The 25,207-nt window shown below is 42.6% G+C and overlaps 1 protein-coding gene across 1 annotated transcript in view; it reads right to left on the bottom strand.

Annotated features, from left to right (window-relative positions):
• Positions 1-18,274, bottom strand: part of LOC149315303 (mitogen-activated protein kinase kinase kinase kinase 5-like) — a 153,030-nt gene extending 134,756 nt beyond the window's left edge. The window contains exons 1-2 of the mRNA XM_089522924.1: positions 18,105-18,274; positions 7,917-8,207 (exon numbers count right to left, since the gene is read on the bottom strand). Coding sequence (XP_089379050.1) covers positions 7,917-8,024 — 108 coding nt within the window. The 5' untranslated portion in view covers positions 8,025-8,207; positions 18,105-18,274. The remainder of the gene's footprint in view (positions 1-7,916; positions 8,208-18,104) is intronic.
• Between the last annotated feature and the right edge of the window lie 6,933 nt (positions 18,275-25,207).

The raw sequence follows: 25,207 nt of genomic DNA, 5'->3' as shown, positions 1-25,207 counted from the left end.
CACAAACTCAGAGACACTCACCTCCAACACTCAAGCCTGTAAAAAAGCTCAAACCTGCCACACCAGGTGCCCCCACAAAATACACACCAAAACCCAGCTAGTCACCTAAGACAGGTCAAATGCAAGAGAAATGGATCCTCAGGGCGGAGTACATGAAATGGTTTTTCCAGAGGACATTCTCTCTGATCACAGAGGACAGCTCAGGTGGAGGGCTTCAGAAAAACAACTAATTCACTCTGACAGTCTCCGTCAAGCTAGATGTTGGGAGGAAGTTAGTTCTCCCTTCTTTGAACACCTACACTCCCAATTTTCTTTCTGGGGTGGGGGGAGATGAGGTTTACTTTGCCCCATCCATTGCTGGCAGTTTCACCACATGTAATGAAACAAGCATCTCCCATTTGCAGTCAAAACGAGTCCAGAAACAGCCTAAGCCTGAAGGGAAGCAGGCTCTTGTGTAGGACTGCAACTACCCAGACTTCTGCTCTTCCCCCAACTCTACTTCTTTCTCCTCTCCACCTGCCCCCTGACCTCAAGGGCCATCCAGACCTACCCCAACCTGCCATCCAGGAATACACAATCAAAGCACCCCCAATAGATGCCACATTACTCTTCCTCTTTTTCTGCTACTCTTGGGATACTCCAGCCACCTGTCTGGCAATGGCAGCAGGGATATGGGAGCCATGTGGACATTCAGCTGCTATAGATGAAGGCTAGAAGTATGGGGGAACATGCCTACAAGTCCTCCCATCAGTCCACTTTATCCTCAACCTTTCTGCACTGAAGGGAGAAGTTGGAGGGGGGATTCTGCTGCAAGTAGAAGACCCCTTTGGATCACTCCACTCAAGATGGTAAAACTGGGGGCTGAGAGGACAGCTGGGAACAACGGCTTCCTCAGGAGAGTAAAATGTAAGACATACAAGGTGCCATATCAATCCCTTTAAGTGGTCTTGGGATCAAGTAGAGTTGGGGAAAGAGATACTCAGGGACCACAAGCAGCTCCCAAAACCCAATTTTACAGCCCTCAAACCTTCTTGTCTCCAAACAAATTGTTTTTTTCCTAGCTGAGTTTTGGATAATTCTTTCATCCCAGAATAGCCTAAAATCTGTCAAAAGCTCCCTAAATGAGGTACTTTAACTCAACTCCCCCCAATCCCCTCCTGCGTGGGAAACAACTTCCAAAATTAGTCACAAATGGTGACTGCAAGTGACATCTCATCATTTCTGGTGCATCATTTCACATCATCTCTTGCATGGCAGGCTACCCCTGGGTTAAAGTAAGACTCCTTTGCTCCTTTCCAAGTCACGATTTGAAGGGTTTCAAAGCAGAAAGGTGTCTACAATCAGCTAAAGTGACCCCCTCCCCTCCTCCATCAAACACAGGCTGTCAAATCCAGCAGCAAAAAGCATCCAGCGAACCATCTCAGCAAGACAGTTTGAGGCTCCCTTCACACTTTCCCATTTTGTGAATATGTTCATAGCTTTGGTACCCAAGCAGCTGCACTAAAAATACCTTCACCCTAAAGCCAGCACTTGCACTACTTCAGTTGGACTTGATTTGCTCTAAACATTGGGTAGGGTTAGGATACAGTGTCATATTCAGGGACACATATGTGGGAGGAGGACCCACTTTCCAGCCATCCTCATCCTCATCATTTGTGTGGGTGGGTGTGGGTGTCATGTGCCTTCAGGTTGTTTCCAACTTATGGCAACTTTAAGGCAAACCTATCATGGGGTTTTCTTTGCAGGTTTTTTTTTTCCAGAGGAGCTTTGCTATTGCCTTCTTGAGACTGAGCACATATGAATTGCTCAAGGTCACCCAGATTTCATGGCTGTGTAGGAAATTGAACCTAGGGTCTCTACAGCCGTAGTCCAACATTCAAATCACTACACCATGCTGGCTCCTATCATCATCATCATCATCATCATCATCATCATCATCATCATCATCATCATCACCATCATTTTATTGAGGTGCTTTTACATGTATTTTAAAGGGAGCCCTGGTGGCGCAGTGGTTAAATGCCTGTACTGCAGCCATTCACTCAAAACCACAAGGTTGTGAGTTCAAGACCAGCAAAAGGGCCCAAGCTCAACTCAGGCTTGCATCCTTCCGAGGAGGGAGCTAAAATGAGTACCCAGACTGTTGGGGGCAAATTAGCTTACTTGCTAATTAGCTTACTTGCTGTTCACCACTATGATCTTTGGAATAGCGGTATATAAATAAAACAAATTATTATTATTATTAAGTATTAATGTATGTATTTTAGCAGACTGTAATCCCACCTCAATCCATCTGGGAGAGGCGGGAAAATATAAATAAACTATTTCTTCTTCTTCTTCTTCTTCTTCTTCTTCTTCTTCTTCTTCTTCTTCTATCCTACCTTTCTCCCACTATAGGGACTCAAGGTAGCTAACAGCAAATTTAAAACAGTGCAATTTAAAAATCACGCTCTCTCAGCCTTAGAGGATGGCTGAAAATCAGAAATGACTTTCCTTTGAAGGTCTTTAAACAGAGGTTGGATAATCATCTTCCAAGTAAACTTTAGTTATGTATTCCTGCTTGGCAAAGGGTTGGATAAGGTGGCTCTTTTGGTCCCTTCCAACTCTAATATTTCATATTTCCAGGCTATGCAGCACCTCTATTCATTCCCAACCAGGAGGATCCTTCATCCTTTGCAGCACTGTCAAGAGTTCCACAGGGCAGCAAAACCAAAACCAAAACGCCGTTCACATCACATACACAACAACCCTGAGATGTCCTAAGGACCAAACCAAGCATCTGCAGAATTGTGCATATCTCATCATGCGGCAACCTCTCTAAATGGCTTAATCAGATTTTGCTTCCTGAAAGCTGTTTTTAGAATCATAGAGTTGGAACAGATCTCAAGGGCCATTCAGTCCAACCCCTTGCTATACAGGAACTTACAACCAAAGCATCCCTGAGAAGTGGCCATCCAGCCTCTGTTTAAAAACATCCAAAGAAGCAGACTCCACCACTCTCTGAGGGAGTGTGTTCCACTGTTGAACAGCTCTTACTATCATTAAGTTCCTCCTAATGTTGAGGTGGAATCTCTTTATATGTAGCTTGTGTCCATAGTTCCGGGTCCTGTTCTCTGGAGCAGCAGAAAATGCTTGCTCCATCCTCAATATGACATCCCTTCAAATAGCTAAACAGGGCTATCATATCACCTTGTAATTGTCTCTTCTCAAAGCTGAACATAACCAGCTCCCTGTGTCATTCCTCATAGGGCATTATTTCCAGACCTTTCACCATTTTAGTTGCGTTCCTTTGGACACACTCCAGTTTCTCAATGTCCTTTTTGAATTGTAGTGCCCAGAACTGGACACAATATTCCAGGTGGGGCTTGACCAGAGCAGAATAGAGGGGGACTATTACTTCCCTTGATCTAGACACTAGACTTCTATTGATGCTGCCTAAAATCACATTGGCCTTTTTAGCTGCCACATCACACTGTTCGCTCATGTTTAATTTGTGGTCTATTAGGGGCTCATTTTCATTTGCAGTTTAAAACTATTCCTGATTTACCCTTGCTCGCTTTGGAAATCGATTCCAAAAGGTCCCTTTTTCCCACTATGAAAGGGGATCTTTTCCTTGCTCCAGTGTAATCGCTTTTTTGGGGGCGGCACTATTGTTGTCCCCACTAGTAGCACCACTTCAAAATCCCCCATCAATCATTTCCCAGGCCAGGAAATGAGGATGAAGGGGAGGAGAATTTTTTTTAAATGATAAAATATTTGATTGATTGATTTTGCAATTACTTGCCTTATTTAAGATAATAAATAACAATGACAGTATGATCTTGGATAAGTCACACACTTAGCCAAAGTGGAAGGCAATGGCAAACCTCCTCTGAACAAATTCGTGGCCAGAGGTGAAAAAATCAAAACGATGAAAGAATCCACAGAACCCACACCAATGGGAAGTTCTCCTGGTTAAGTTTCATCAAAACAAAAACAAAACCTCACTCTAGTCTTCCTCTCTCACATCTACTTCATCTGACTGCCCTATCTTTGCTAAGTCCCATAGCAGTACAAGAATGTTTAAGTGCCTAGTGTGATGTGCTCCTACTACTAAGAAATGGATCTCTTTGCTGCCTGAAATGTGACCTGAGAATCACAGCATCTGACCATATACAGAGCATTCACAGTGGAAGAGACTGCCTCAGAGGGTGATAGAATCATAGATTTGGAAGAGGCCTCAAGGGCCATCCAATCCAAACCCCTTCTGCCATGCAGGAAGACACAATCAAAGCACTCCTTGTGACAGATGGCCATCCAGCCTATGCTTTAAAACCTCCAAAGAAGGAGACTCTACCACACTCCGAGGCATAGTCTTCCACTATCAAAGTTCTCTTGTTGTCAGGATGTTCTTCCTAATGGTAACGTGGAGTCTCTTTTCCTATCGATTGAATCCATTGCTCCATGTCCTAGCCTCTGGAGCAGCAGGAAACAAGCTTGCTCCATCTTCAATATGGCATCCCTTCAAATATTTAAACATCCTTCTCCAAGCTAAACATATCCAGCTCCCTAAGCTTCTCCTCATAGGGTTTGGTGGTTTCCAGACCTTTCATCATTTGGTTTCCCTCGACCTTGTCAACATCCTTTTTGAATTGTGCTGCCCAAAACTGGACACTGTATTCCAGATGAGGCCCGACCAAAGCAGAATAGAGTGGGAGTATTACTTTCTTCGATCTAGACATTATACATCTATTGATGATTGATTTTACTCCCTTCAGAGGTCTTTAAACAGAGGCCAAATGGGCATCTTTGAAGTAAGCTGTAATTGTCTATTCCTGCATGACAGGGGGTTGGACTAGCTGGCCCTTGTGATCCGTTCCAACTCTAAGATTCTAGGTTTCTAAGCTGAGCAAAACCTCAATTCATTCCCAACCAGGAGGATCCTACTGCATATGAAACTGTCAGAGTTCCATGGGGCAGCACCTCCAAAACAGAAACCATATCAACATTGTACAGACAGTCCTGAGATGATTTCAGCAAACATCGGGCTCATGTCCAGCCTTATTTCAATGGGTCTCGTGCAAAAGCTGGCAGGAGATTGTGCCCCACAGGTCAAGTCTGTTCATCTGCCATGTTGTGGCTGCCCTTCTTCACTGCTACTGCCATGACAAATCCATCACTTCAAAAATCCCTCATTCCTTTGGCTCATGGCAAAGGCTGCCTCTAAATATCACATTTAATGCACAGCGATCTCTAGTCATATACAATCAAGTCAAACATCTGAATGGGTATATCCACAAAAAACTGAAATGTACAAGTTGAAGCTAAAACTGAGCTGAAGACTTTCCACTGTGGTGATGAAAGATGACCTGATTTCATGACAAATGCACTATATGCATGGGGGCACTTCTTCCAGCGCATGGATGCCATTAATTTTCTCACATTCATGTGGCTGTTCCTGGTCTCCACAACCCTGACCCTTCAGAGTTCAATCCAGTTTCTAATAAGGAGATATTTTCCTTTTCTTCCAAGTGGTTAACCACTTCAACTGATTATTATCTCTCCTCAGGCAGTCAATCCAATAAATAAATAGTGAATAATAAAGAATCATAGAATCACAGAGTTGGAATAATAATATTAATAATAATAATAGTATTTATTTATATCCTGACTCTTCCTGTATTGGCCCCACCAAGGGCCATCCAGTCCAACCCAAAGCATCCACCCTCTGTTTAAAGAACTCTAAGGAAGGAGACTCCACTACACTCCAAGGGAGTTTGTTCCACTGTCGGACAGCCCTTACTGTCCTCCTAATATTGAGGTGGAATCTCTTTTCCTGGAGCTTGCATCCATTGCTCTGGGTCCTAGTCTCTGGAGCAGCAGAAAACAAGCTTGCTCCATCCTCAATATGACATCCCTTTAGGTATTTAAACAGGGCTATCAGTAAAAATTATGTGGGAATTAGCCATTTCCCCCTAATTACATCAGAGTCCCCTGATTTTCTTTGAGTTGTTGCTATGCTCCTCCAAGTCATTTTTGAGCCTAAGGCAAACCTATCATAGGGTTTTCTTGGCAGGTTTCTTGGGGGGAGGGGGTTACATTGCCATCCTCTGAGGCTGAGAGAGTGTGACTTGCCACATGAGATTCAACCCTGATCTTGAGTTGTAGTCCAGTGCTCAGACCACTACACCATGCTGGCCCGAGTGATAATTCAAAAGAACCTGTACCAGGGCCTGGGATTCAAAATCCATTTCTCAGTTCCCAAAGGAGTCTGGGTGCTCTGCCCAATCCCTTTCCTTCCACTTTCAGGTCCATTTTACAGCCATGAGACAGGAGGAGGCAAGGACAATGACAAAAGGAGAATTAAGTCAACCTATCTAGTGATAAAATGTTGGGAAATAACCACCATTTAGAAATAATTTTGTTTTGTCCTTGTTGTGTGCCTTCAAGTCATTTCTGACTTATGGCAACACTCAGGAGAAACAAGGTTTTCTGGGGCTGTGAGTGTGTTTTTTGCCCAAACTCCAAAGTCACCCAGTGGGTTTCCATGGCCAAGCTGGAAATCAGACCCTTGTCTCCAAAATCATAGTTCAATGCTCAAACCACCACACCACACTGGCTCTCTCTAATCTGTTACAACATTTAATTTTAAAAGTCATTATTTAAAGTGAGAAGTGACAATGAGGTTAACTGACTGAAAAGCTAGTCATGGTTCCAGTTATATTGGTACTTTAGAATGTAATTTAAAGAGCCAGTCATTTCTGGCCATAGTCACTAATTCCGATTGCTATTCCAAAAAATTAAAACTAACCTGTCATGTTGTTAACAAGTAACACAACAAATTCATTTCATGAATTTCACTAACACTTACAATTTCACGAAAATCATAGAAGTCAAATTAATTTCTAAATTAATGCTCTGAGATACCCAAACTATGGAAATAAGATACAATAAGCTAACACAAAAGTTAATAATGCAATTCAGATTTGTCTGTTCATACTGTATAACAACTCCTTACAAACAAACAAACAAACAAACAAACAAACAAACCTCAACCCAGCGAAAGGAATTCCTGTTTTCTCAGATATACAGCAGCCCAAGCCATATTTTTCTTACTATATATTTTATTGCAATATTTATTTTCTACCTTATATAGAAAGTTTTCAGGATGGTGTACAATAAAATCAATTAAAGCAATTTAAAATGTGAAATGAGAAAAAATAAGGTGCAGTCTAAAATGTATTAAAGTATGTAACAAATTAAAACTATTAAAACTTAGATCCACATAGATGTACACATTGGATAAAATCATTAGATTCCAAAGGATTTAACTAAAAGCCATGTTTTCACTTGGCACTGAAATGAAGCTAATACTAAGTCCTGTAATGGACAAAAGAAATCAAACTCCTTTTATGAAGACTTATGTAACTCTTCTTATGTTACCACTGCCCAAACCACTATCAGGAACTGCTGACTTATGGAGAGATACTTTCTGCTTGAACCCGACCACATCATGAAAAGATTAAAAGTTCTCTCAATGAACCTTTGTGTCCATCCTAATAGTACAACACCACCCTGATAACTACCCAAATGGAATTGTCTGTTAAGTGTCCCTTATATGTGTTTTCCTAAGCCTGTTTAAATATTTTGTTGTTGTTGCTGATTTAGTATTCTTTGTGAAAATGAAATTAAAAAATGAAGCTAATATAAGCACCAACTGGGACTCTTAAGGGGAAGACATTCCATAAGTCAAGTGCCACAACAGAGAAGGCCCTGCCCCTTCCTTTGTGGTAGAACACTAGGGAGGGCTTCACCAAGGAGACAGCAACCCTTAGGCAGGAACATATGGAGTGGTGGGAAGGATTTCAACTGGTAATGGAAACCTGTTACTGGTTTCAGACTGGGATGGGAGGAACAGGTAGCATTTGGGCTCTCACCTTGTAGACGTCGCCGTATGTGCCGCTCCCCACTCGCTGAACCAGCTCATAGTCCTGCTGTGGATTTCGACGCATAATATCCCCACCTGGGCGAGTCAGAGGATCCATTGTCTGTCAGAGTTGCTCTTCTCTTTCCTCCCTGCCCCCCAAAGGGGGGAACGGGAATGGGGCACAGCTATCTCTGCTTCCTCCGCTTCAGGGTCTCCAGTGTCAAGGAAGTGAAGCCCCTCAAGGTGCTAGCGAGGCAATACACAGGGAGTGGGCATGGCCTCAGTCCACACTTCTTTGGGCCTATGGCAACAAAAAAGAGACTCAATGAGGTGATGAGTTCTAAACTGGTTCCATCACCCTTATCTAAAATGCTTGGGACCAGAAGTGTTTGGAATTTTGGGATATTTCCATATACCTAATGAGACTGGAGTCTCAACATGAAATTCATTTGTTTTATATACACCTTATACACATACCCTTAAGGTAATTTTATACATAATATTTTGATAATTTAGGGCATGAAACAAAACTTGTATACACTGCACCATCAGAAAGCAATGGGGACAATTTTGGAGTATGGTATCCTTGGTATCCGTTGGGGTTTAGTTCCAGGACCCTCCATGAATACCAACATCTGTGGATGCTCTACTCCCATTAAATACAACGGCACAGTAAAATGGTATCCCTTATATAAAAGAGCAAAATGAAGGTTTGCTTTCTGGAAAGTGTGTGTGTGTGTGTGTGTGTGTGTGTGTGTACATTCCAGAAAGCAAACCTTCATTTTGCTCTTTTATATAAGGGATACCATTTTACTGTGCCATTGTATATATCTTCAAGCTGTGGATGCTTGAATCCACGGATAGGAAAGGCCAACTGTATTCAGATTTTGGAATTCCAGACATGGGATACTCAACCTGTACCAGAACTGAGGTGGCCTCAGATGCTTTGGCACTTGATGCAGAAAAAAAGAACTGTCATATATTTATCTACCCCACCCCTCTGAAGAGGTCAATTACCCTCAACTACCATGCATTGCCCTCCCTCTCCAGCCATCCTCATAACAACACAGTATGGGAGGTTAGGTCACTTCATATCCAGAGCTTCACATCCAAGGAAGGCTGTGAAACTGACCCTCTTAGTCCAAGTCGGACCCAGCATACCCTCAGTGTTTTGAACTGCAAGTACTATCATCCCATTAGTTCATACTAGCTGGAAGTGATGGATGCTATAGCTCAAGATATCTGGAAGGGCCAGGTTAGAGGATGCTACCTGCTGATTATCATGGGGCAGAACTGTGACAGTTTTGTGCAGGTTCCATTCATTGTAAATGGTCTGCTTGGGAGAATCCTGCAGAAGATTGCACTGTGGGATCAGACCTGTCAATCTGAGGCTCTATAGCCCCCAGTAATTACTTCCATGCCCCCATTCCAGTTGCCCCCCTCCACCTGGCACAAGCCCAGAATTAATAGCCATGCTGGCCCAGTATCCCATTTCAAAAGCAGCCAGTTTTGAACATTAAATTTTGCTTATTTCAGTAGTTCCATAAAGCAGGCGAGTGTCAAAATCCATATACTGCAGATGAGAAAAAAGGCTGTGCTGCAGACCCCTGAGAAGTTCACAACTTGAGTGAGATTTGCAGTCACTGAATCACAGTATACTTTCTTACTTATAGCAGAAGACAAAACATCTGAGATTGAAACTCGATGCTTGCTACGTTGGCAAATGCATGTTCCCTTCCTCTGAGGATTCTTTTCGGATCAGTGGTGATATAGAGGGGGGCTTAACCTTCCCCACAAATGATCTCACACCAGGGGCCATGTTCCTCCATTTATGGAAATCATTTAGCCCTCTAGGTGGCAACTCCCAGCAGCCCCTAGCCAGCATATAGAAACTACAATTCAACAACATCTGGAGGGTTGCCCCATCCCCACACCAGGTTTAGAGCTGGACAGAGCACGAATGGGCTGTTAAACATGGCCTCAATGAATTCAAATGCTATTTTCATATAGCAACAGAAACCTGATTTTCTACATCCTTCTTAATCTGAATACAGTACAGAGTTAACTTTGTATCTCTATGTCAGACTCACAAGAGGAAGAGGATAAAGGGAGAATCAGGCAATGGGACCTGAGATGCTCATGGCACATCTATGCAGGAAAAGAGCCTGGTTCGAAGCCATGATAACTGAACAGAAACACAAGACCAACAGGAGGTGCCCAATGCTCCAGTCTGATCCAAGCAAGGTCCAACTCCCAACATAGAATCATAGAATTAGAAGAGACTCCAAGGGCCATGAAGTCCAGGTCACTGCCAGGCAGAAATACAGCATCAATGCCCTCCTGACAGATGGCCATCCAGCCTGTGTTTAAAAATTTTCAAAGAAGGAGAAATCAGAGGGAGTGTGTTCCACAGTCAAACAGCTCTGACCACCAGAAAGTCCTTGCTAATGTCTATTTTCCTGTAGCTTGCATCCACTGTTTGTCAGTTAGACTAAGAAGAATCAAACTATGCCCAGACCTGGAGAATGAAGTCTTCTCAAAGAAGAAGTAGAGGGAACAGTATCTAGCATATTGACAGCAAATCTAGAGGAGCCCTGGGACCAGAGATCTCTGTACCAGTTCGGTCTCACAGTCCCCATCCCACCTACTCAGGAGGAAGGGAAATGTATAGAAACACCTGCTATATCAGAGCCTGGCTGTGAGCTGAGAAGGAGGGGAGCGTCTACAGAACCTCTCAAGAGTTGATTAAAATCAATGGTTTTTAAAAATAAATTTTAAAAACTGAGCTAGAAATTTTTCTCTAAAAACCTAAGTTAAAAAGGGGAAGAGCCTGGGTGAAAGATTTCATTGCAAATTCTAACTATACAGCTTCTAATTACAGCTTCTGTGAATAATCTGACAACAGTTTGGGAAGCTGGGAGATAACACATCAGTTCTTTTCTGCAGATGATGCACATGAAGCTCTCTCACTCTGCATAGCCTCTCTCTAAATGCAAATAAACAAGGTCAATGAACAGAGAATTTGTGGAGATGCAGTAGATCTGAACGACGAGGAGCCATTTTTGATTAACTGAATAATAATAATAATAATAATAATAATAATAATTTATTTCTATTTCCCACCTCTTCCTACGGATCGAGGCAGGATCACAACAAATAAAATACATACAGAGCATACAAATGTTTACAAAACTAAAATTCCCATAAAATTAACCTCATAATACAATGCAATGCAATATAATATGATATAGCATAAAATACAATAGCCGAACCAGAATTGAGATTCATATCTTATATAGCCGGAAATAGGGAGAAAGATGGATATGCTGCTCATGTTGGCTCTGGTGGGAAGGCCCACCGGAAGAGATCCATCTTAATGGCTTTCTTAAAAGCATCCAAGGTGGTAATGCGACAGATCGCCTCCAGCTGGTCATTCCAAAGTTTTGGAGCAGTCGAGGTAAAAGACCTCTGGGAAGTAGATGTTAATCTAGGGTTTTTTGTGTCTGTAATAAGAGCTTCCCAAGACCTTCTGAGAATGCGGTGCGGACCATATGGGGAGAGGCATTCCCGCAGATAACCTGGGCCCAAGCCATGTAGAGTTTTAAAGGTAATAACCAACACCTTGTACTGTGCCCGGAACCTAATCAGAAGCCAGTGAAGATTTTTTAATTCAGGTATTATATGGTCAGTCCTCGGGGTACTGGTGACCAATCTGGCTACCATGTTTTGAATCAGCTGAAGCTTCTGAATTTGGCACAAGGGTAGCCCTATGTAGAGCATGTTGCAGAAATCAAGACGAGAGGTTACCAGAGCATGTACCGATGCTTCAAGGTCTCCCTAGTCCAGATAGGGCCGCAGCCGGCAGATCAACCGAAATGGATGACAAGCGCTCCTGGCTGTCGCCTCCACCTGAGATGTCAGTTGGAGGGACGATTATTATTATTTAAATCCTATCAACCCTGTCTTGGTCTAAGGCAGTGGTTCCTAGGTATTTTGGACTGGAAACTGAAAGTCTGGAATACCAAAGTTTGAGAACCACTGGTATAAGGGGAAAACCACTATGCCTGAAGGGGGAAAGCCAAACTTTTCTGAGCAGGGAAAAGGACTTTAGCAAGATGTCATGTATAGATTGCAGTGTAGGAAAGTTTTGTGGCTTCCTTCAGTGCATCAACACAAAGACTGAGGGAGCATTCCAGACTTTACAGAGCAGGCAAAGGCATGCAATTGGCTTTGCACAGTCACTCAATTCACGACATCTGGAAGATTCTAGACTCCAATGTTTACATCCTAGCTTCACCTTCCCTGCAGTTCTCTCCTCCAGCTAGCACCAGCACAAGTCCCCACACCACCTGACAGGAGGAATCACATGGCAGAGATATCCACTGACCCACGTAATTTCTTCAGTCTTATGTTTTTATCTGTCATTTTTATCATTACCTATTTTTTTAAATATGATTGCACTGTTCCTTACTATTCCAGGCATGCACTCAGGGTAACCAGTGGCGAGAACTGAGGAAATAAGTGGATAACTGAGCATAAAAGAGATGCTCTGGTACACACTATCTTCCTCAAGCTGATGTCCTTCCAGGTCTGTCAGACTACAGACCTTATCACACTGGAGGAATCTTGAACAGAAATGGGATTTTGAACGTAGAAAAAAAACCACAAATGTGGGAAGTTTATCACATGCATTTCTGCAAAAGTGAAATAACACGGAAATAAAGTGAATGTAAAAGGGACAAAAACGGCAGCTTTTTACTTTTGGGAAGTTCCAAAAGTAAAAAGCTGCCATTTTTGTCCTTTTTCTGTTCACTTTATTTTCGTGTTATTTCACTTTTGGAGAAACACCATGTGATAAACTTCCTGCATTTGCGGTTTTTTTCTCCTTTAAATCTACTTTAAATCCCGTTTGTCAGTGGGATTCCTCTAGTGTGATAAGGTCCTACAACAAGTAACAGTGCCACTTTAATCTGATTTGGTCAGAGATCACCTTGAATCCCATGTCCAGTTCTGGGTACCACAATACAAGAAGGATGTTGACAAGCTGGAGCATGTCCAGAGGAGGATGACCAAAATGGCGAAAGGCCTGGAAACCACCAAGCCCTGTCGGGAGTGGCTGAGGGAGCTGCGTATGTTAGTCTGGGAAAGAGAAGGTTAAGGGGTAGCATGATAGCCATGTTTAAATATTTGAAGGGATGTCATATGGAAGATGAACAAACTTGTTTTCTGCAGCTCCAGAGACTAGGACAAGGAGCAATGGATTCAAGCTACCAGACAAAAGATTCCCCCTATACATTAGGAAGAACCTTCTTGATGGCAAGAGCTGTTCAATTTTGGAAGATGCTGCCTAGGAAAGTGGTGGAGTCTCCTTCTTTGGGGGTTTTTAAACAGAGGTTGGATAGCCATCTGTCAAGGGTGCTGTATATTCCTGCATGGCAGGGAGTTGGATTTGATGGTCCTTGTGGTCTCTTTCAAATCTATGGTTTTATGATTCCAACTCCGATGATGATGGGATGATGTGATTTGTAGTCCAATGTATCTGGAAACCGTCAAGTTAGAGACAGCTGCTTTATCCTCAAGCTAACCATAACATTCAAGGAAAGAATGTTGATTGTTTGTAGATTCATGCACAGAAAGAAGGCACACATTTGCCAGTGGAAAAATCTCACAGAGTAATGAAAGCTAGACATTCTTGAAAGAGCAACTCTTTGACTGCCACATCTCCTCTGTTCAAAATAATGCTTTCCTCATAAACACAATAACCAAAAAAGCAAACACTCTTTTACATAACAGTGTGAGCCGCAGAGGGTGTAGTTTTGCTCTTAGAATATTTAATACCAAAGGGAAATTCACAAGATCCTTTTTGGAACAGCCAAAAAAAGAAAGAAAAAAGAAAGGCTACAGTCAGGGTGCCAAGTATGCAGCAATTCCACTGCATCACAGAAGAACTGATAACGGAGCACAGCATCCAGTAACCACAGAATTTTTTAACATCTAAGCTTCTGGCTAGTAAAGCTACAAACACAGGCTCAAAAGCATGTGAACAAAGCATAGAGAAATCTGAACAATAGAACTTCCTGATGAAGTGAACCGTTTTTGAATGATTAATGATGACCTTTTTCTTTCTTGCACATGAGGCAATCGTCCATAGAGGTACCACTTCAAGACACTAAAGGAAGTGCAAGCGGTCAGAAATCAAGGGGGAAAGGGGACAGAAGGCAGCAGAACTGGAATGGCCACCAAAAAGCTTTTCGTTAGAATCATAGAATCATGGATTCAACCCTCAGCCCTCAACTTTTCAATGTGTACACAGATTTTCTTTAGCAGCTTCCTCCCAGTCAAAATTTGCCACCCTTGGCAAATTCCCATTCTCACAGATCTCCCAACTATGGTTGGAGAAAATTAAAGCCAAGGTTGAATTTCCAGAGATCAGATAGCAAGGTGACACAGTAGCAAAACTGAGTATCATGTGGAAATATATGTGCATTTGCTTACTCTGCTCACTGACCCAGGCTGCCTGGATGCCCAATTCTCATTCTTTAGCACAGTGATTTACCCTGTCACCCCAGCAGAGTTTGCAATAAGCAAGGAGCTCCTAGTCATCACAACCACTAACTGCTTAAACATGAATCCCTGCAAAGCATCCTATTAAATATATAAACAGGAGGCCAAAGATAGAAAACCCCTGCTAGGCACTCCATGATGACCTCCAGTGTGAGGAAATTTCCATTAAGTGAAAGGGAAGGAATCAGATCATCTTAAGGCCAGTGGAAAGAGAACCAGATGCTACCAAAAGAGTCTCTTTAGGGCTGTTTCCAGTCTGAAACTGATGGACAAAACCAGACTTAGGTTTCTGGCTGCCTTTAGAAGGGGGACATGGTTTCTTCATAGCCAAGGAATCTCTGTAGTGATGGAGCATTAACAGATGGGGGGGGGGGGGACTGAGCTTCCTCCCATCAAAATGATGCAGCAAATCTGGACTGCCAAGAATCTTATATAGTTGAGCTTCCTCAGGCACTATCAATCTAAGTGCACTAAATGTTCAAAGTTAAAGACAGCAATTGTCACTGAGCCCTTCAAGGAAGAATACAGGTGGTCCACCATCTCTCCTATGCATACTTACATAGGAGCAAGCACCACTGAAATTGAAATAGCTAAAGATTTCCCAAACCTTGGCTCAAACACTGATCAGGACAGGGATTTCAGTTAGGAAATTGGAAGAGGATTAGGCTTAGGAAGGGCAGCTATGAAAGAACTAGACAAGATACTAAAGTGCAAAGTGATAAAACTGAACACTAAATTTAGGATCATCGAAGCCATTGTATTTCCTATCACCGTGTATGGATGTGAGATCTGGACAGTGAAGAAAATTGACAGGAAGAAAATCAATTCATTTGAGATGTGGTGCTGGAGAAGAGTGCTGAGGATACTGTGGACAGCCAAACAGACAAACAAATGGGTCCTTGAACAGATCCTGCCTGAAATCTTCCTGGAAGCCAGGATGACTAAATTGAGGCTGTCATACTTTGTCAGCATAATGAGATGACAGAACTCACTTGAGAAGCCTGAGGTGCAAAACACACTGCAGAAATAATCCAGTTTGAGATCGCTTTAACTGTCCTGGCTCAGTGCTAGGGAATCCTGGGAACTGTAGTTTTGTGAGACATTTAGCCTTGTCTGTCAGAGTGCTCTGGTGCCACAATAAACTACAATTCCCAGGATTCCCTTGCACTGAGCCAGGGCAGTTAAAGCAGTAAAGCAGGAGCCCTGGTGGCGCAGTAGTTAAATGCCTGTACTGCAGCCACTCACTCAAAATGATAAGGTTGCGAGTTCAAGACCAGCAAAAGGGCTCAAGCTTGACTCAGGCTTGCATCCTTCCGAGAAGGTCGCTAAAATGAGTACCCAGACTGTTGGGGGCAAATTAGCTTCCAGTTGTAAACTGCTTAGACCAGTGATGGTGAACCTATGGCACGCGTGCCAGAGGTGGCACTCAGAGCGCTCTCTGTGGGCACACACGCTGTTGCCCTAGCACAGAGTTTGACAGAGTTTCTTACTAGAAAGCCAGAGGGACGTGGCACTTTGCAATAAATAAGTGGGGTCTGGGTTGGGCACTCGGTCTGTAAAAGGTTCACCATCACTGGCTTAGACACTGCTTAGGCGGTATGAAGCGGTATATAAATGAAGCTTATTTGTTTGTTCGTATTAACATAGATTATTTCTGCAGTATGTTTTGGACCAATGACATTAGGAAAGGTAGAGGGAAACAGAAAGGAAGACCACATGCCAGATGGATAGACTTTATTAGGGAGGTCTTGGGCCTGATCCTGCAGGATCTGAGCAGAGCAGCTGAGGAGAGGGGTGCTTGGAGGCATCTCATTCTTGGGGATGCTGTGAGTCAAAAAGGCAGCTAACAACAACCAGCTCCACTGAACCCATGGAAGACGCCTTTAAGTACATATTGTTCTTATAAAAGTCTTTACATTTAAAAATGCTTCAGTGATAACAAGTGGGAAAAGTGATTTGCCCTCCCTGTGCAAGGACATGCAAATAGGCCCAAAAAACCTGTTTGTCAGTACTAAACCCCTCCCTACACACACACACACAAACACAAACACTGAAGAGTTCTAGGGCTCCTCTCTGGGTGGAAACAGCTGAAATCAGGCACCAGAGTTGTTCACAAGATGCAAGGGTGCTTTCCTTTGCCCTGTGCAAGTGTGTATTAAACCAGTGGTGTGGTGCTGCAAGTCCACCAAACAGGAGAGCAGCCCTGGGTTTGTGCCTTTGAGTTGTTTCCGACTTTATCCTGGGGTTTTCCTGGCAAGATCTGTGGCGTGGAGGTTTGCCATTGCCTTCCCCTGAGGCTGAGAGAGTGTGACTTACTGAAGGTTGCCCAGTGGGTTCCTTGGCCAAGCTGGGAATCGAACCTTGGTCTCCAGAACTGCAGTCCAAACCACTATGCTACTCTCTGGCTGTCTATCAGCCCTAATTTCTCCCAACTTCCCCCTCCATTCCTGGGTAAGGAGCTGGAGTGACCCTCAACCCCAGACACTGCCATCTTCTGACAGAGCATCTTCCTGCCTTAAGCAGAGGTCCACAGATGCACTTTGGTTGATCCCTGAACAAGACAACTAGATTTTCTTCCTCAGTTTCCCTTCCTGTCGCTTACACAACGAATGTCAAGCTTGCCACTTTCCTTTTCAAGTTGTCCATTGCAACTTTCCCCCCAATCCACGTGAAGGAAATCTACTGCTAACGTAATAACATAAACAGGATGTGAAATTGTGTATGTGTGTGTGTGTGTGTGTGTGTGTTGTTTACATGCAGTGTTTTTTTTCCTGTGGAGGTAGTCTGCTCTATCACTTTTCATCAGACTCTCCAGGTTTTTGGGGGGAGAAGGACTCAAGGACTAGAAAAGGTTGCTTATCCCTACTCTAGCCCCCATCTAACCCTATTAGTTGGTTAAGCGTACTCTAGCTCCCATCTAACCCTATTGGCTGGTGAACTGTACTACAGCTCCCATCTAACTCTATTCAGGATACACACATGACAGGCATAAGTGTGTGTGCGTGCGTATCTACAATAACATCCAAAATCCACAAAACAGGGACACCTTTATTGGATCAACCCAAACGCACAAAACACACGACACAACCTTTGAAGGAGCCACTGGAGCCCTGAAAGCTTGCATCATGTATTTTGTGCATTTTATTTGGCCGAATCAAGGCATCCCTGTGCTGTGGATGCTGGATGCTGTTGTAACTTTGCTCTATGGCCAACACGGCTGAATGTTTCTCTGTGTGTGTGTGTGTGTGTGTGTGTGTATGCAAAAGAGACACATTCCAAGGCTGCCAACCCACAACTACACTCAAAACCCGGTCTGGTTCTGTGGATTTGGGGTGTTGTTGTGATAACACTGCCCTATACCCAACAATGAATGTTTCCGTGTGTGTGTGTGCGAAAGAGACACTATTCCAACCCACAACTATTGCCAGACAAAAAGAGCTGCAGAAAGCGACGCCGGAGGTGCAACAACGGCAACCGCAGACTTTCCAACCCCAGAGCCTCCCCTTGGCGTTGCAGTCTACCGCCCTCCCAAAGCCCAATACACAAACGACACACAAAAGACACACAAACCAGGGACCGGCAGGGCTTCGGTCTCGTGCGAGCCCTCCCTTGAGAGAGACCCGGGTCGCCTTACCTCTCCCGGGCCCAGCCCCCGGGGAGCCAGGCTTCGTGGCCCAAGTGCGGCCTAAGGGGCCCCGGCCTTTCCTGAGGGGACACAGCCCGCCTAGGCCCGAGAGAGGCCGGCCGTCGTCGTGGTCTCCGTGGCCGCCTCCTGTGTCTCTCTCTCCCTTCTCCTTCTCCTCCTCCTCCTGGCCGTCTTTGGCGTCGACGGCGCCGCGGAAAGGGCCGGGCCTGGCTAGGCCTCTCAGGCAGAAGGAGAAGAGCCACAGCGCCTCGAAGCGGGACTAGGCCGCAAGGAAGGCAGGGATGGGATGGAAGGGAAACCGAATACTATAGGGAGATACACACAACTCTGATGTGGAGACACAGGGGCCTCACAGCCACACAAAGGAGACACAGACCTAGAGATGGATATCTATAGCTATATAGGCATAGAGTTATCTATAAGACACCTGTACCTTGCAGTTCTGGATATCTATATCCGTTCTGTATCCATGTGTCGATCTATAGTGATATCTACATGCATATCTATCTATCTATCTATCTATACACACACATACATACATATATAGTATATGTATATATGTGCTATATGTATCGTATATACATATGTATATATGTACTATATGTATAGTATATATTATATATGTATACACACAACACACACATATATATATGTACTATAGGTACAGTATATACTATATATGTATACACACAACCACAACACACACACACACACATATATGTACTATATGTATAGTATATACTATATGTATATGTATACATACACAGAACACGCACAAAGGAAGGATCCCTCACACACAATCCTCACAGCTACACAAAGGATATGGACGCTGCAGCTTTAGATACAGATAGATATAGACGGATTTCTATATATATAGATATACAGATATCTGTATCTTTAACACTTGTACCTTGCAGCTCTAGATAGAGATATTGATATCTACATATATATCTATCGATCGATCTGCATAGATATACATATATACATACACACAAATATATACAGTAGTATATACTGTATGCAGGCCTGAAAATCAACTATATGTATGTATATACACACACAACTCTATAACACTTGTACACTGCCGCTCTAGATAGAAATATCTATATATATCTACATCTATATCCATCTATCGAGCTATATCTATATGCACACATATACATACACACACACACACACACACACACAAATATATAGTATATATTATATTCAGGCCTGCCTCCCCCCCAAAACAATGAAGTATGTATATGTACATACACACACAAAGGAAGGATCCCTCACACACAATCCTCACAGCAACACAAAGGACTTGGATGTTGCAGCTCTAGGCACAGATATATAGATATAGATGTGTATCTGTATCTATATAGACATAGAGGTATCTATAACACTTGTACATTGCTGCTCTAGATACATAGAGATATCTATATATGCATGTATATACAGATAGATAGATAGATAGATAGATAGATAGATAGATAGAGATAGATAGACACACACAAATATATTGTATATACTATATGCAGGCCTACTTCCCCCAACAAAAATCATATATATATATATATATATATATATATATTTGTATACACACACAACTCTATAACACTTGTACATTGCAGCTCTAGATAGATAGAGCTATCTATATCTGTATGCATATATATATATATATATATATACACATAAATAGATATAGATATACATACACACACACAAATATAAAGTATATACCAGTGATGGCGAACCTATGGCACGTGTGCCAGAGGTGACACTCAGAGCCCTCTATGTGGGCACATGTGCCATCACCCCAGCCCAGAGTTTGCCAGAGTTTGTTACTAGAAAGCCAGAGGGATATGGCACTTTGCAATAAATAAGTGGGGTTTGGGTTGTAGTTTGGGTACTCGGCCCCTAAAAGGTTCACCATCACTGGTATATACTTTATGCAGACCTGTCTCCCCCAAAGAAAAATCATATATATATATATATATATATATATATATATATCCCACACACAACTCTATAACACTTGTACATTGCAGCTCTAGGTAGATAGAAACATCTATATCTATACAGAGAGATTGATATAGATATAGACATACATTTGTTGTTGTTGTTGTTGTTAGCTGCCCTCCAGTCAGTTCTGACTCATGGCGACCCCATGGGTAAGACATCTCCAAGAATCCCTATCCTCCACCGCACTCTTGCCCAGAAAGCCCTTGCCCACAATAACCCCCCTGACTGAGTCTATCCATCTGGTCTGTGGTCTTCCTCTCTTTCTTCTACCTTCTACCTTTCCTAGCATTATTGTTTTTCCTAGTGATCCATTCCTTCTCATGATGTGACCAAAGTACGAAAGTCTCAACTTGATCATCTTTGCTTCCAAGGAGAGCCCTGGTCTGATCTGTCCAAGAATACATTTGTTTGTCGTCTTGGCTGTCAATGGGATCCTAAGTACTCTTCTCCAGCGGCACATTTCAAATGAGTTGGTTTTCTCTCTGTCTGCTTCCTTCGCTAGCCAGCTCTCACATCGGTACATAGCAATTGGGAGTACAGTGGCCTGAACGAGTCTGACTTTAGTGCTCAGTTGTATGTTTTTGCTCTTCAGTATGTTGTCCCGTTCTTTCATAGCTGCCCTTCCCTAGTCTTCTTCTTATTTCTTGAGTCAAGTTAACTTTTATTGTACTAGCCAAAGGCCATGACAAAAAGAGCTTACCAAAAAGCATAAAACATTTAAAACAAAAGGCACAAGAATACAGAGGACAAAAAATGTCCCAGCATTTAGTGTACAGTTAAAATAGTTAACTGTTAAAAAGGACAAAAGGAAAAAGAGACATCTTTCCTGGATATTAGTAAACATATACAATATAATCATGAAATCTAATTAATACTTAGCATCTCCATGGCAATTTATGGCAATTTTGTTTAACTCTCTCTTTCTAATCTTTTTTGCAGCTGTGGCAAAAAGAGCCACTCTGTGTGTTACACAGTCATTGCTATTTCTTGAGTGTAGTCTCCATTCTGGTCAGTGTTTGATCCTAGATACAGGAATTCTTTAACTGTTTCAATTTCCTAGTTGTCTAGATTGAATTTGTGTATTTCTTCTGCGGTCATTATTTGTGTTTTCTTTATGTTCAGCGTCAGATCTGCCTTGGCACTTTCATCTTTGACCTTCCTTATTAACAATTCCTGAATGTCTTCTGTTAATATTATGGTGTCGTCCGCATATCTTAGGTTGTTAATGTTGTTTCCTCCTATCTGCACTCCTCTTTTTCTCTGATTCTAATTCTGCTTTTCTTATTATGTTTTTAGCATTTAAGGTAAACAAGTAAGGTGATAGGATGTAAGGCTTGCCTAACCCCTTTGCCTATTGGAAACCACTCTGTTTCCCCACATTCTGTTTTGATGGTGGCCTTTTGTCCTTGGTGCAGATTCCTCATCAGGACTATCAGATGTCGTGGCACGCCCATCTCTTTGAGTGCATTCCATAGCTTTTCATGATCTATACAATCAAATGCTTTTCTGTAGTCTATAAAAAACACATGCTGATTCTTTTTTTGGAAGTACTACATACATACACAGAATTACAAGAAAACACTACAGCCAGACCTAAAGAGACTGCCTCCACTAGGAGCAAGAGAGAAAGGGGGGAAATGTGTGAAGTGTTGATGGCAGATAACACAGGAGAGAGAAGGAGGAAACTTGGGAGCAAAACTACAGCCGTGTTATGGATCTGGAATGTAGAGGTGGTGGTTGTTGTGTGCCTTCAAGTCATTCTGACTTATGGCAACCCTATCATAGGGGTTTCTTGGCAAGGTTTGTTCAGAAGAGATATAACACTGCTTTCCCCTGAGGCTGAGAGAGTGTGATTTGTCCAAGGTCACCCAATGGGTTTCTATGGTTGAGCTGGGAATCAAACCCTGGTCTCCAGAGTCAGAGTCCAACACTCAAACCACTGTGCCATGCTGGCCCACTGGTACATACAGGGGGGCAACAAACTGAAGACATTATTCCTTCAAATTAGAATCCTGACCCCCAAATTAAAATTTCTCCCAGTCCCCAAATTTCTAACATTGCAGAAAGTGAGGATGCATCCACATTCCAGAAATAATCCAGTTTGACACCACTTGAATTGCCATGGCTCAATGCTATGGAATTCTGGGAATAGTAGTTTCGTGAGACATTTCGCCTTCTATGTCAGACAGCTCTGATGCCACAACAAACTACAAATCCCATATCATTGAGCCATGGCAGTTCAAGTGGGGTCAAACTGGATTATTTCTGGAAGGTGGATGCATTCTCACTGTCTGCAATGTTAGAAATTTGGGGACTGAAAGAAATGTTAAATTGGATTATTTCTGCAGTGCGGATGTAGCTTGAGACCGTGAAAATTGTTCATACCCAGAACTTTCATATGAACTGAATTCACATGCCCTTGGTTTTCTTTGCCTTCTCCTTTTCTTTGAATGCCTGCATTCTATTTCTAAATCCTCAAATGAAAATTTAAATTTCTGCAAAGCTAGACATTGGGGGACTGGAATAATTTGGAGGAGGCAGCATTCTTCTTTGGGGCAGGCAACATTTTACTTTTATTCCCCTGCCATAGCTATAGCCCATCTATGCATAACCTATGCCACAACACGGAGCATCTGTCCAAAGATCAAGGCTATAAAACACAGCTGTGTTTGATCTTCAAGGCCAAAAATTTGCCAGAAGCTTAGGAAAGCAAAGATAACCTGGGAAGATCCTATTCCATTATACTCCTAACTGGCAGTTCTAGTTAGTAGTGCCACCAGTGCCATCACTAGGGTTGGCGTCAATATCATACAGCCTCAATATATTTACAGTTGGCCCTCATCCTTGCACTCCTTGGATGTTTATGAATGGCAGACAAACACATTCATAACTGTCAGGGGAATAATTGCAGAAGCCAGCTTCTGTCTGCTACTCATGATGCTTTCCACCACATTGGTGGTAATATACCTCCACTATAAATCATAGTAGAACTGGCACAACGAACCCATTAATTGACACATTTGGAACATGTCAAAGACAGGAAGTGGCTCCATGATACAATACACCAAATACCAAAACAGCAATAATGCAGATGACATCAAACCTACTTACAGATTGGCAGCCTTTTGTAGTCACTGCATACCCTCGAACTGCCCTGATTTGACAGGGACAGTCCTGACTAATTCTACGCCATCCCACTTTTTCAGCTGCTTTTAAAATGTCCCACTTTCTCTCTACAGCTCCCACCTTCCCCCTTTGTCCCCAGTTTACTTCAGTGGCTGCAAAGTGAGTTCAAAGTGCAAAAGTTGTTCGCACACAATTAATTCAGCAAGAGGGAAGGAAGAGGAATGGATATAGAATCTTGCCCTTCCCAGTAGGCTCAGGCAAAAGCAAACTGCTGAAGTGTCTCCCAACTTGCCTATTCTTCCTCATTAATAATATTTGCCATCTAGACTATGCCCTGATGTTAATTGGCCACATGTGTCTCAGTTTTAATCCGTGAAATGCTCACAGTTATAGCGAGGGGAGGAGAGAGATCAATCAACATGGGGTATATCTACACTGTAGAAAGAATGCAGTTTGACACCACTTTAAGTGTTGCAGCTCCATCTTATGGATTCCTGGGTTATGTAGTTTTACAAGGTCTTTAGCCTTTTCTGCCAAAGAGTGTGGGTGCCTCACCAATTCTGTAGGACAGAGCCACGATTCTGTAGGATGGAGCCAGGGCAGTTAAAGTGGTTTCAAACTCCATTTTTTCTACAGTGTAGATGCAGTCTTCGTCTTTCAGATTGTCTGGGGTTTGGTTTTGGATACCAAAATCTGTGGATGCTCAAGGCCTATTAAATACAATGGCATAGTAAAATGGTATCCCTCATATAAAATAGCAAAATCAAGGTTTATTTTTGGAAATTATACATTTTAAAAATCTCTTTGTGCCATGGATGGTTGAATCCGTGGATAAAAAAAATCCTTGGATACAGAGGGCCGACTATATGTAATTGCTTGCAGGGAGACATCTTATGGGCAGTGGCATCATTAGAGGAGTGCAAGGAATATAGACCGCACAGGTGATGCCCTAAGTTGGGGTGATGCCACTGCTCCCCAAATATCTTCCTTTTGACAGAAACAGGCTCTGGCATTAGCTTGCATTCCATTGAAATGCTGAAGAGATGGGGTGAGTGGGGTGAAGCTCAGTGAGAGGAGAAAGGAGAGACCCCAGGTTTTTTTTAATTAAATTAAAATTTTGTAATGTAAAAAAATGTAAAATTATGTACATTATTTTTTAAATTATTTTTAAAATGTCACCTTTTACCAAATTTCCACTTCAACCACATGAAACTATGGGCCAGTCACACTTACATATTTTGCACAGATCAAAATGGAGGTGCCTCCATTTCCTGAGTGGTGGCTGTGTGATCCAAATTGGTCCTATAGCTTACTCATACTATCCTAGATGCAGATCACTGCGGTTCTTAAAAAAAGTTTGATGCTGCTTTAACTGCCATAGCTGCTTTCTATGGAATCCTGTAGTTTGGGAAGCACTTAGACTTTTCTTCTGGGGAGGTTTAGTGCTTTTGATGAGGGGAGAATGCCAAAGCTCTCCTGCATGGAAGTCTAAGTAGCCACCAAACTACAGATCCCAGGATTCGTAGGAAGTACCTTGTGGCAATTAAAGCAGCATCAAACTGTTCTAACTGTACAGTGCAGATGCATTGAAAGTTTTGTCACTGCAAAAAGAATAGGGCAACAAACACTGATCATACATGGAAATGGGCCAAAGCACTGATAACAGAAGAATGGATTGTTAAGGTTGTTGTGTTGCTTAATCTGAATTGCCAAATTAAGGTGGGTTTTAAAAGATAAACTAATTGAAGACTTTTTGAAAGATTGGAAAGCGTTTATGGACTTGTTTGAGCGACAAGAATCCTAATGATATAATCTGTGGTTATGGTTATTAGAACTCTTGTAAATTTATTCAGTGGCATCCCTAGGGTTGGCGTCACCAGGTGCAATAACTCATGGTGCCACACCCCCCCCCACTTGACCTCCTCCTATACGACATCATACAGAATCCTTCGTCA

Source organism: Sceloporus occidentalis, unplaced genomic scaffold (assembly GCF_023333645.1).
Source record: "Sceloporus occidentalis isolate IW3139 unplaced genomic scaffold, rSceOcc1.0.p SCAF_4, whole genome shotgun sequence".
NCBI lineage: Eukaryota > Metazoa > Chordata > Lepidosauria > Squamata > Phrynosomatidae > Sceloporus > Sceloporus occidentalis.
Note: the sequence above shows the minus strand (reverse complement) of the source record. Positions and strands in the feature narration are given on the sequence as shown.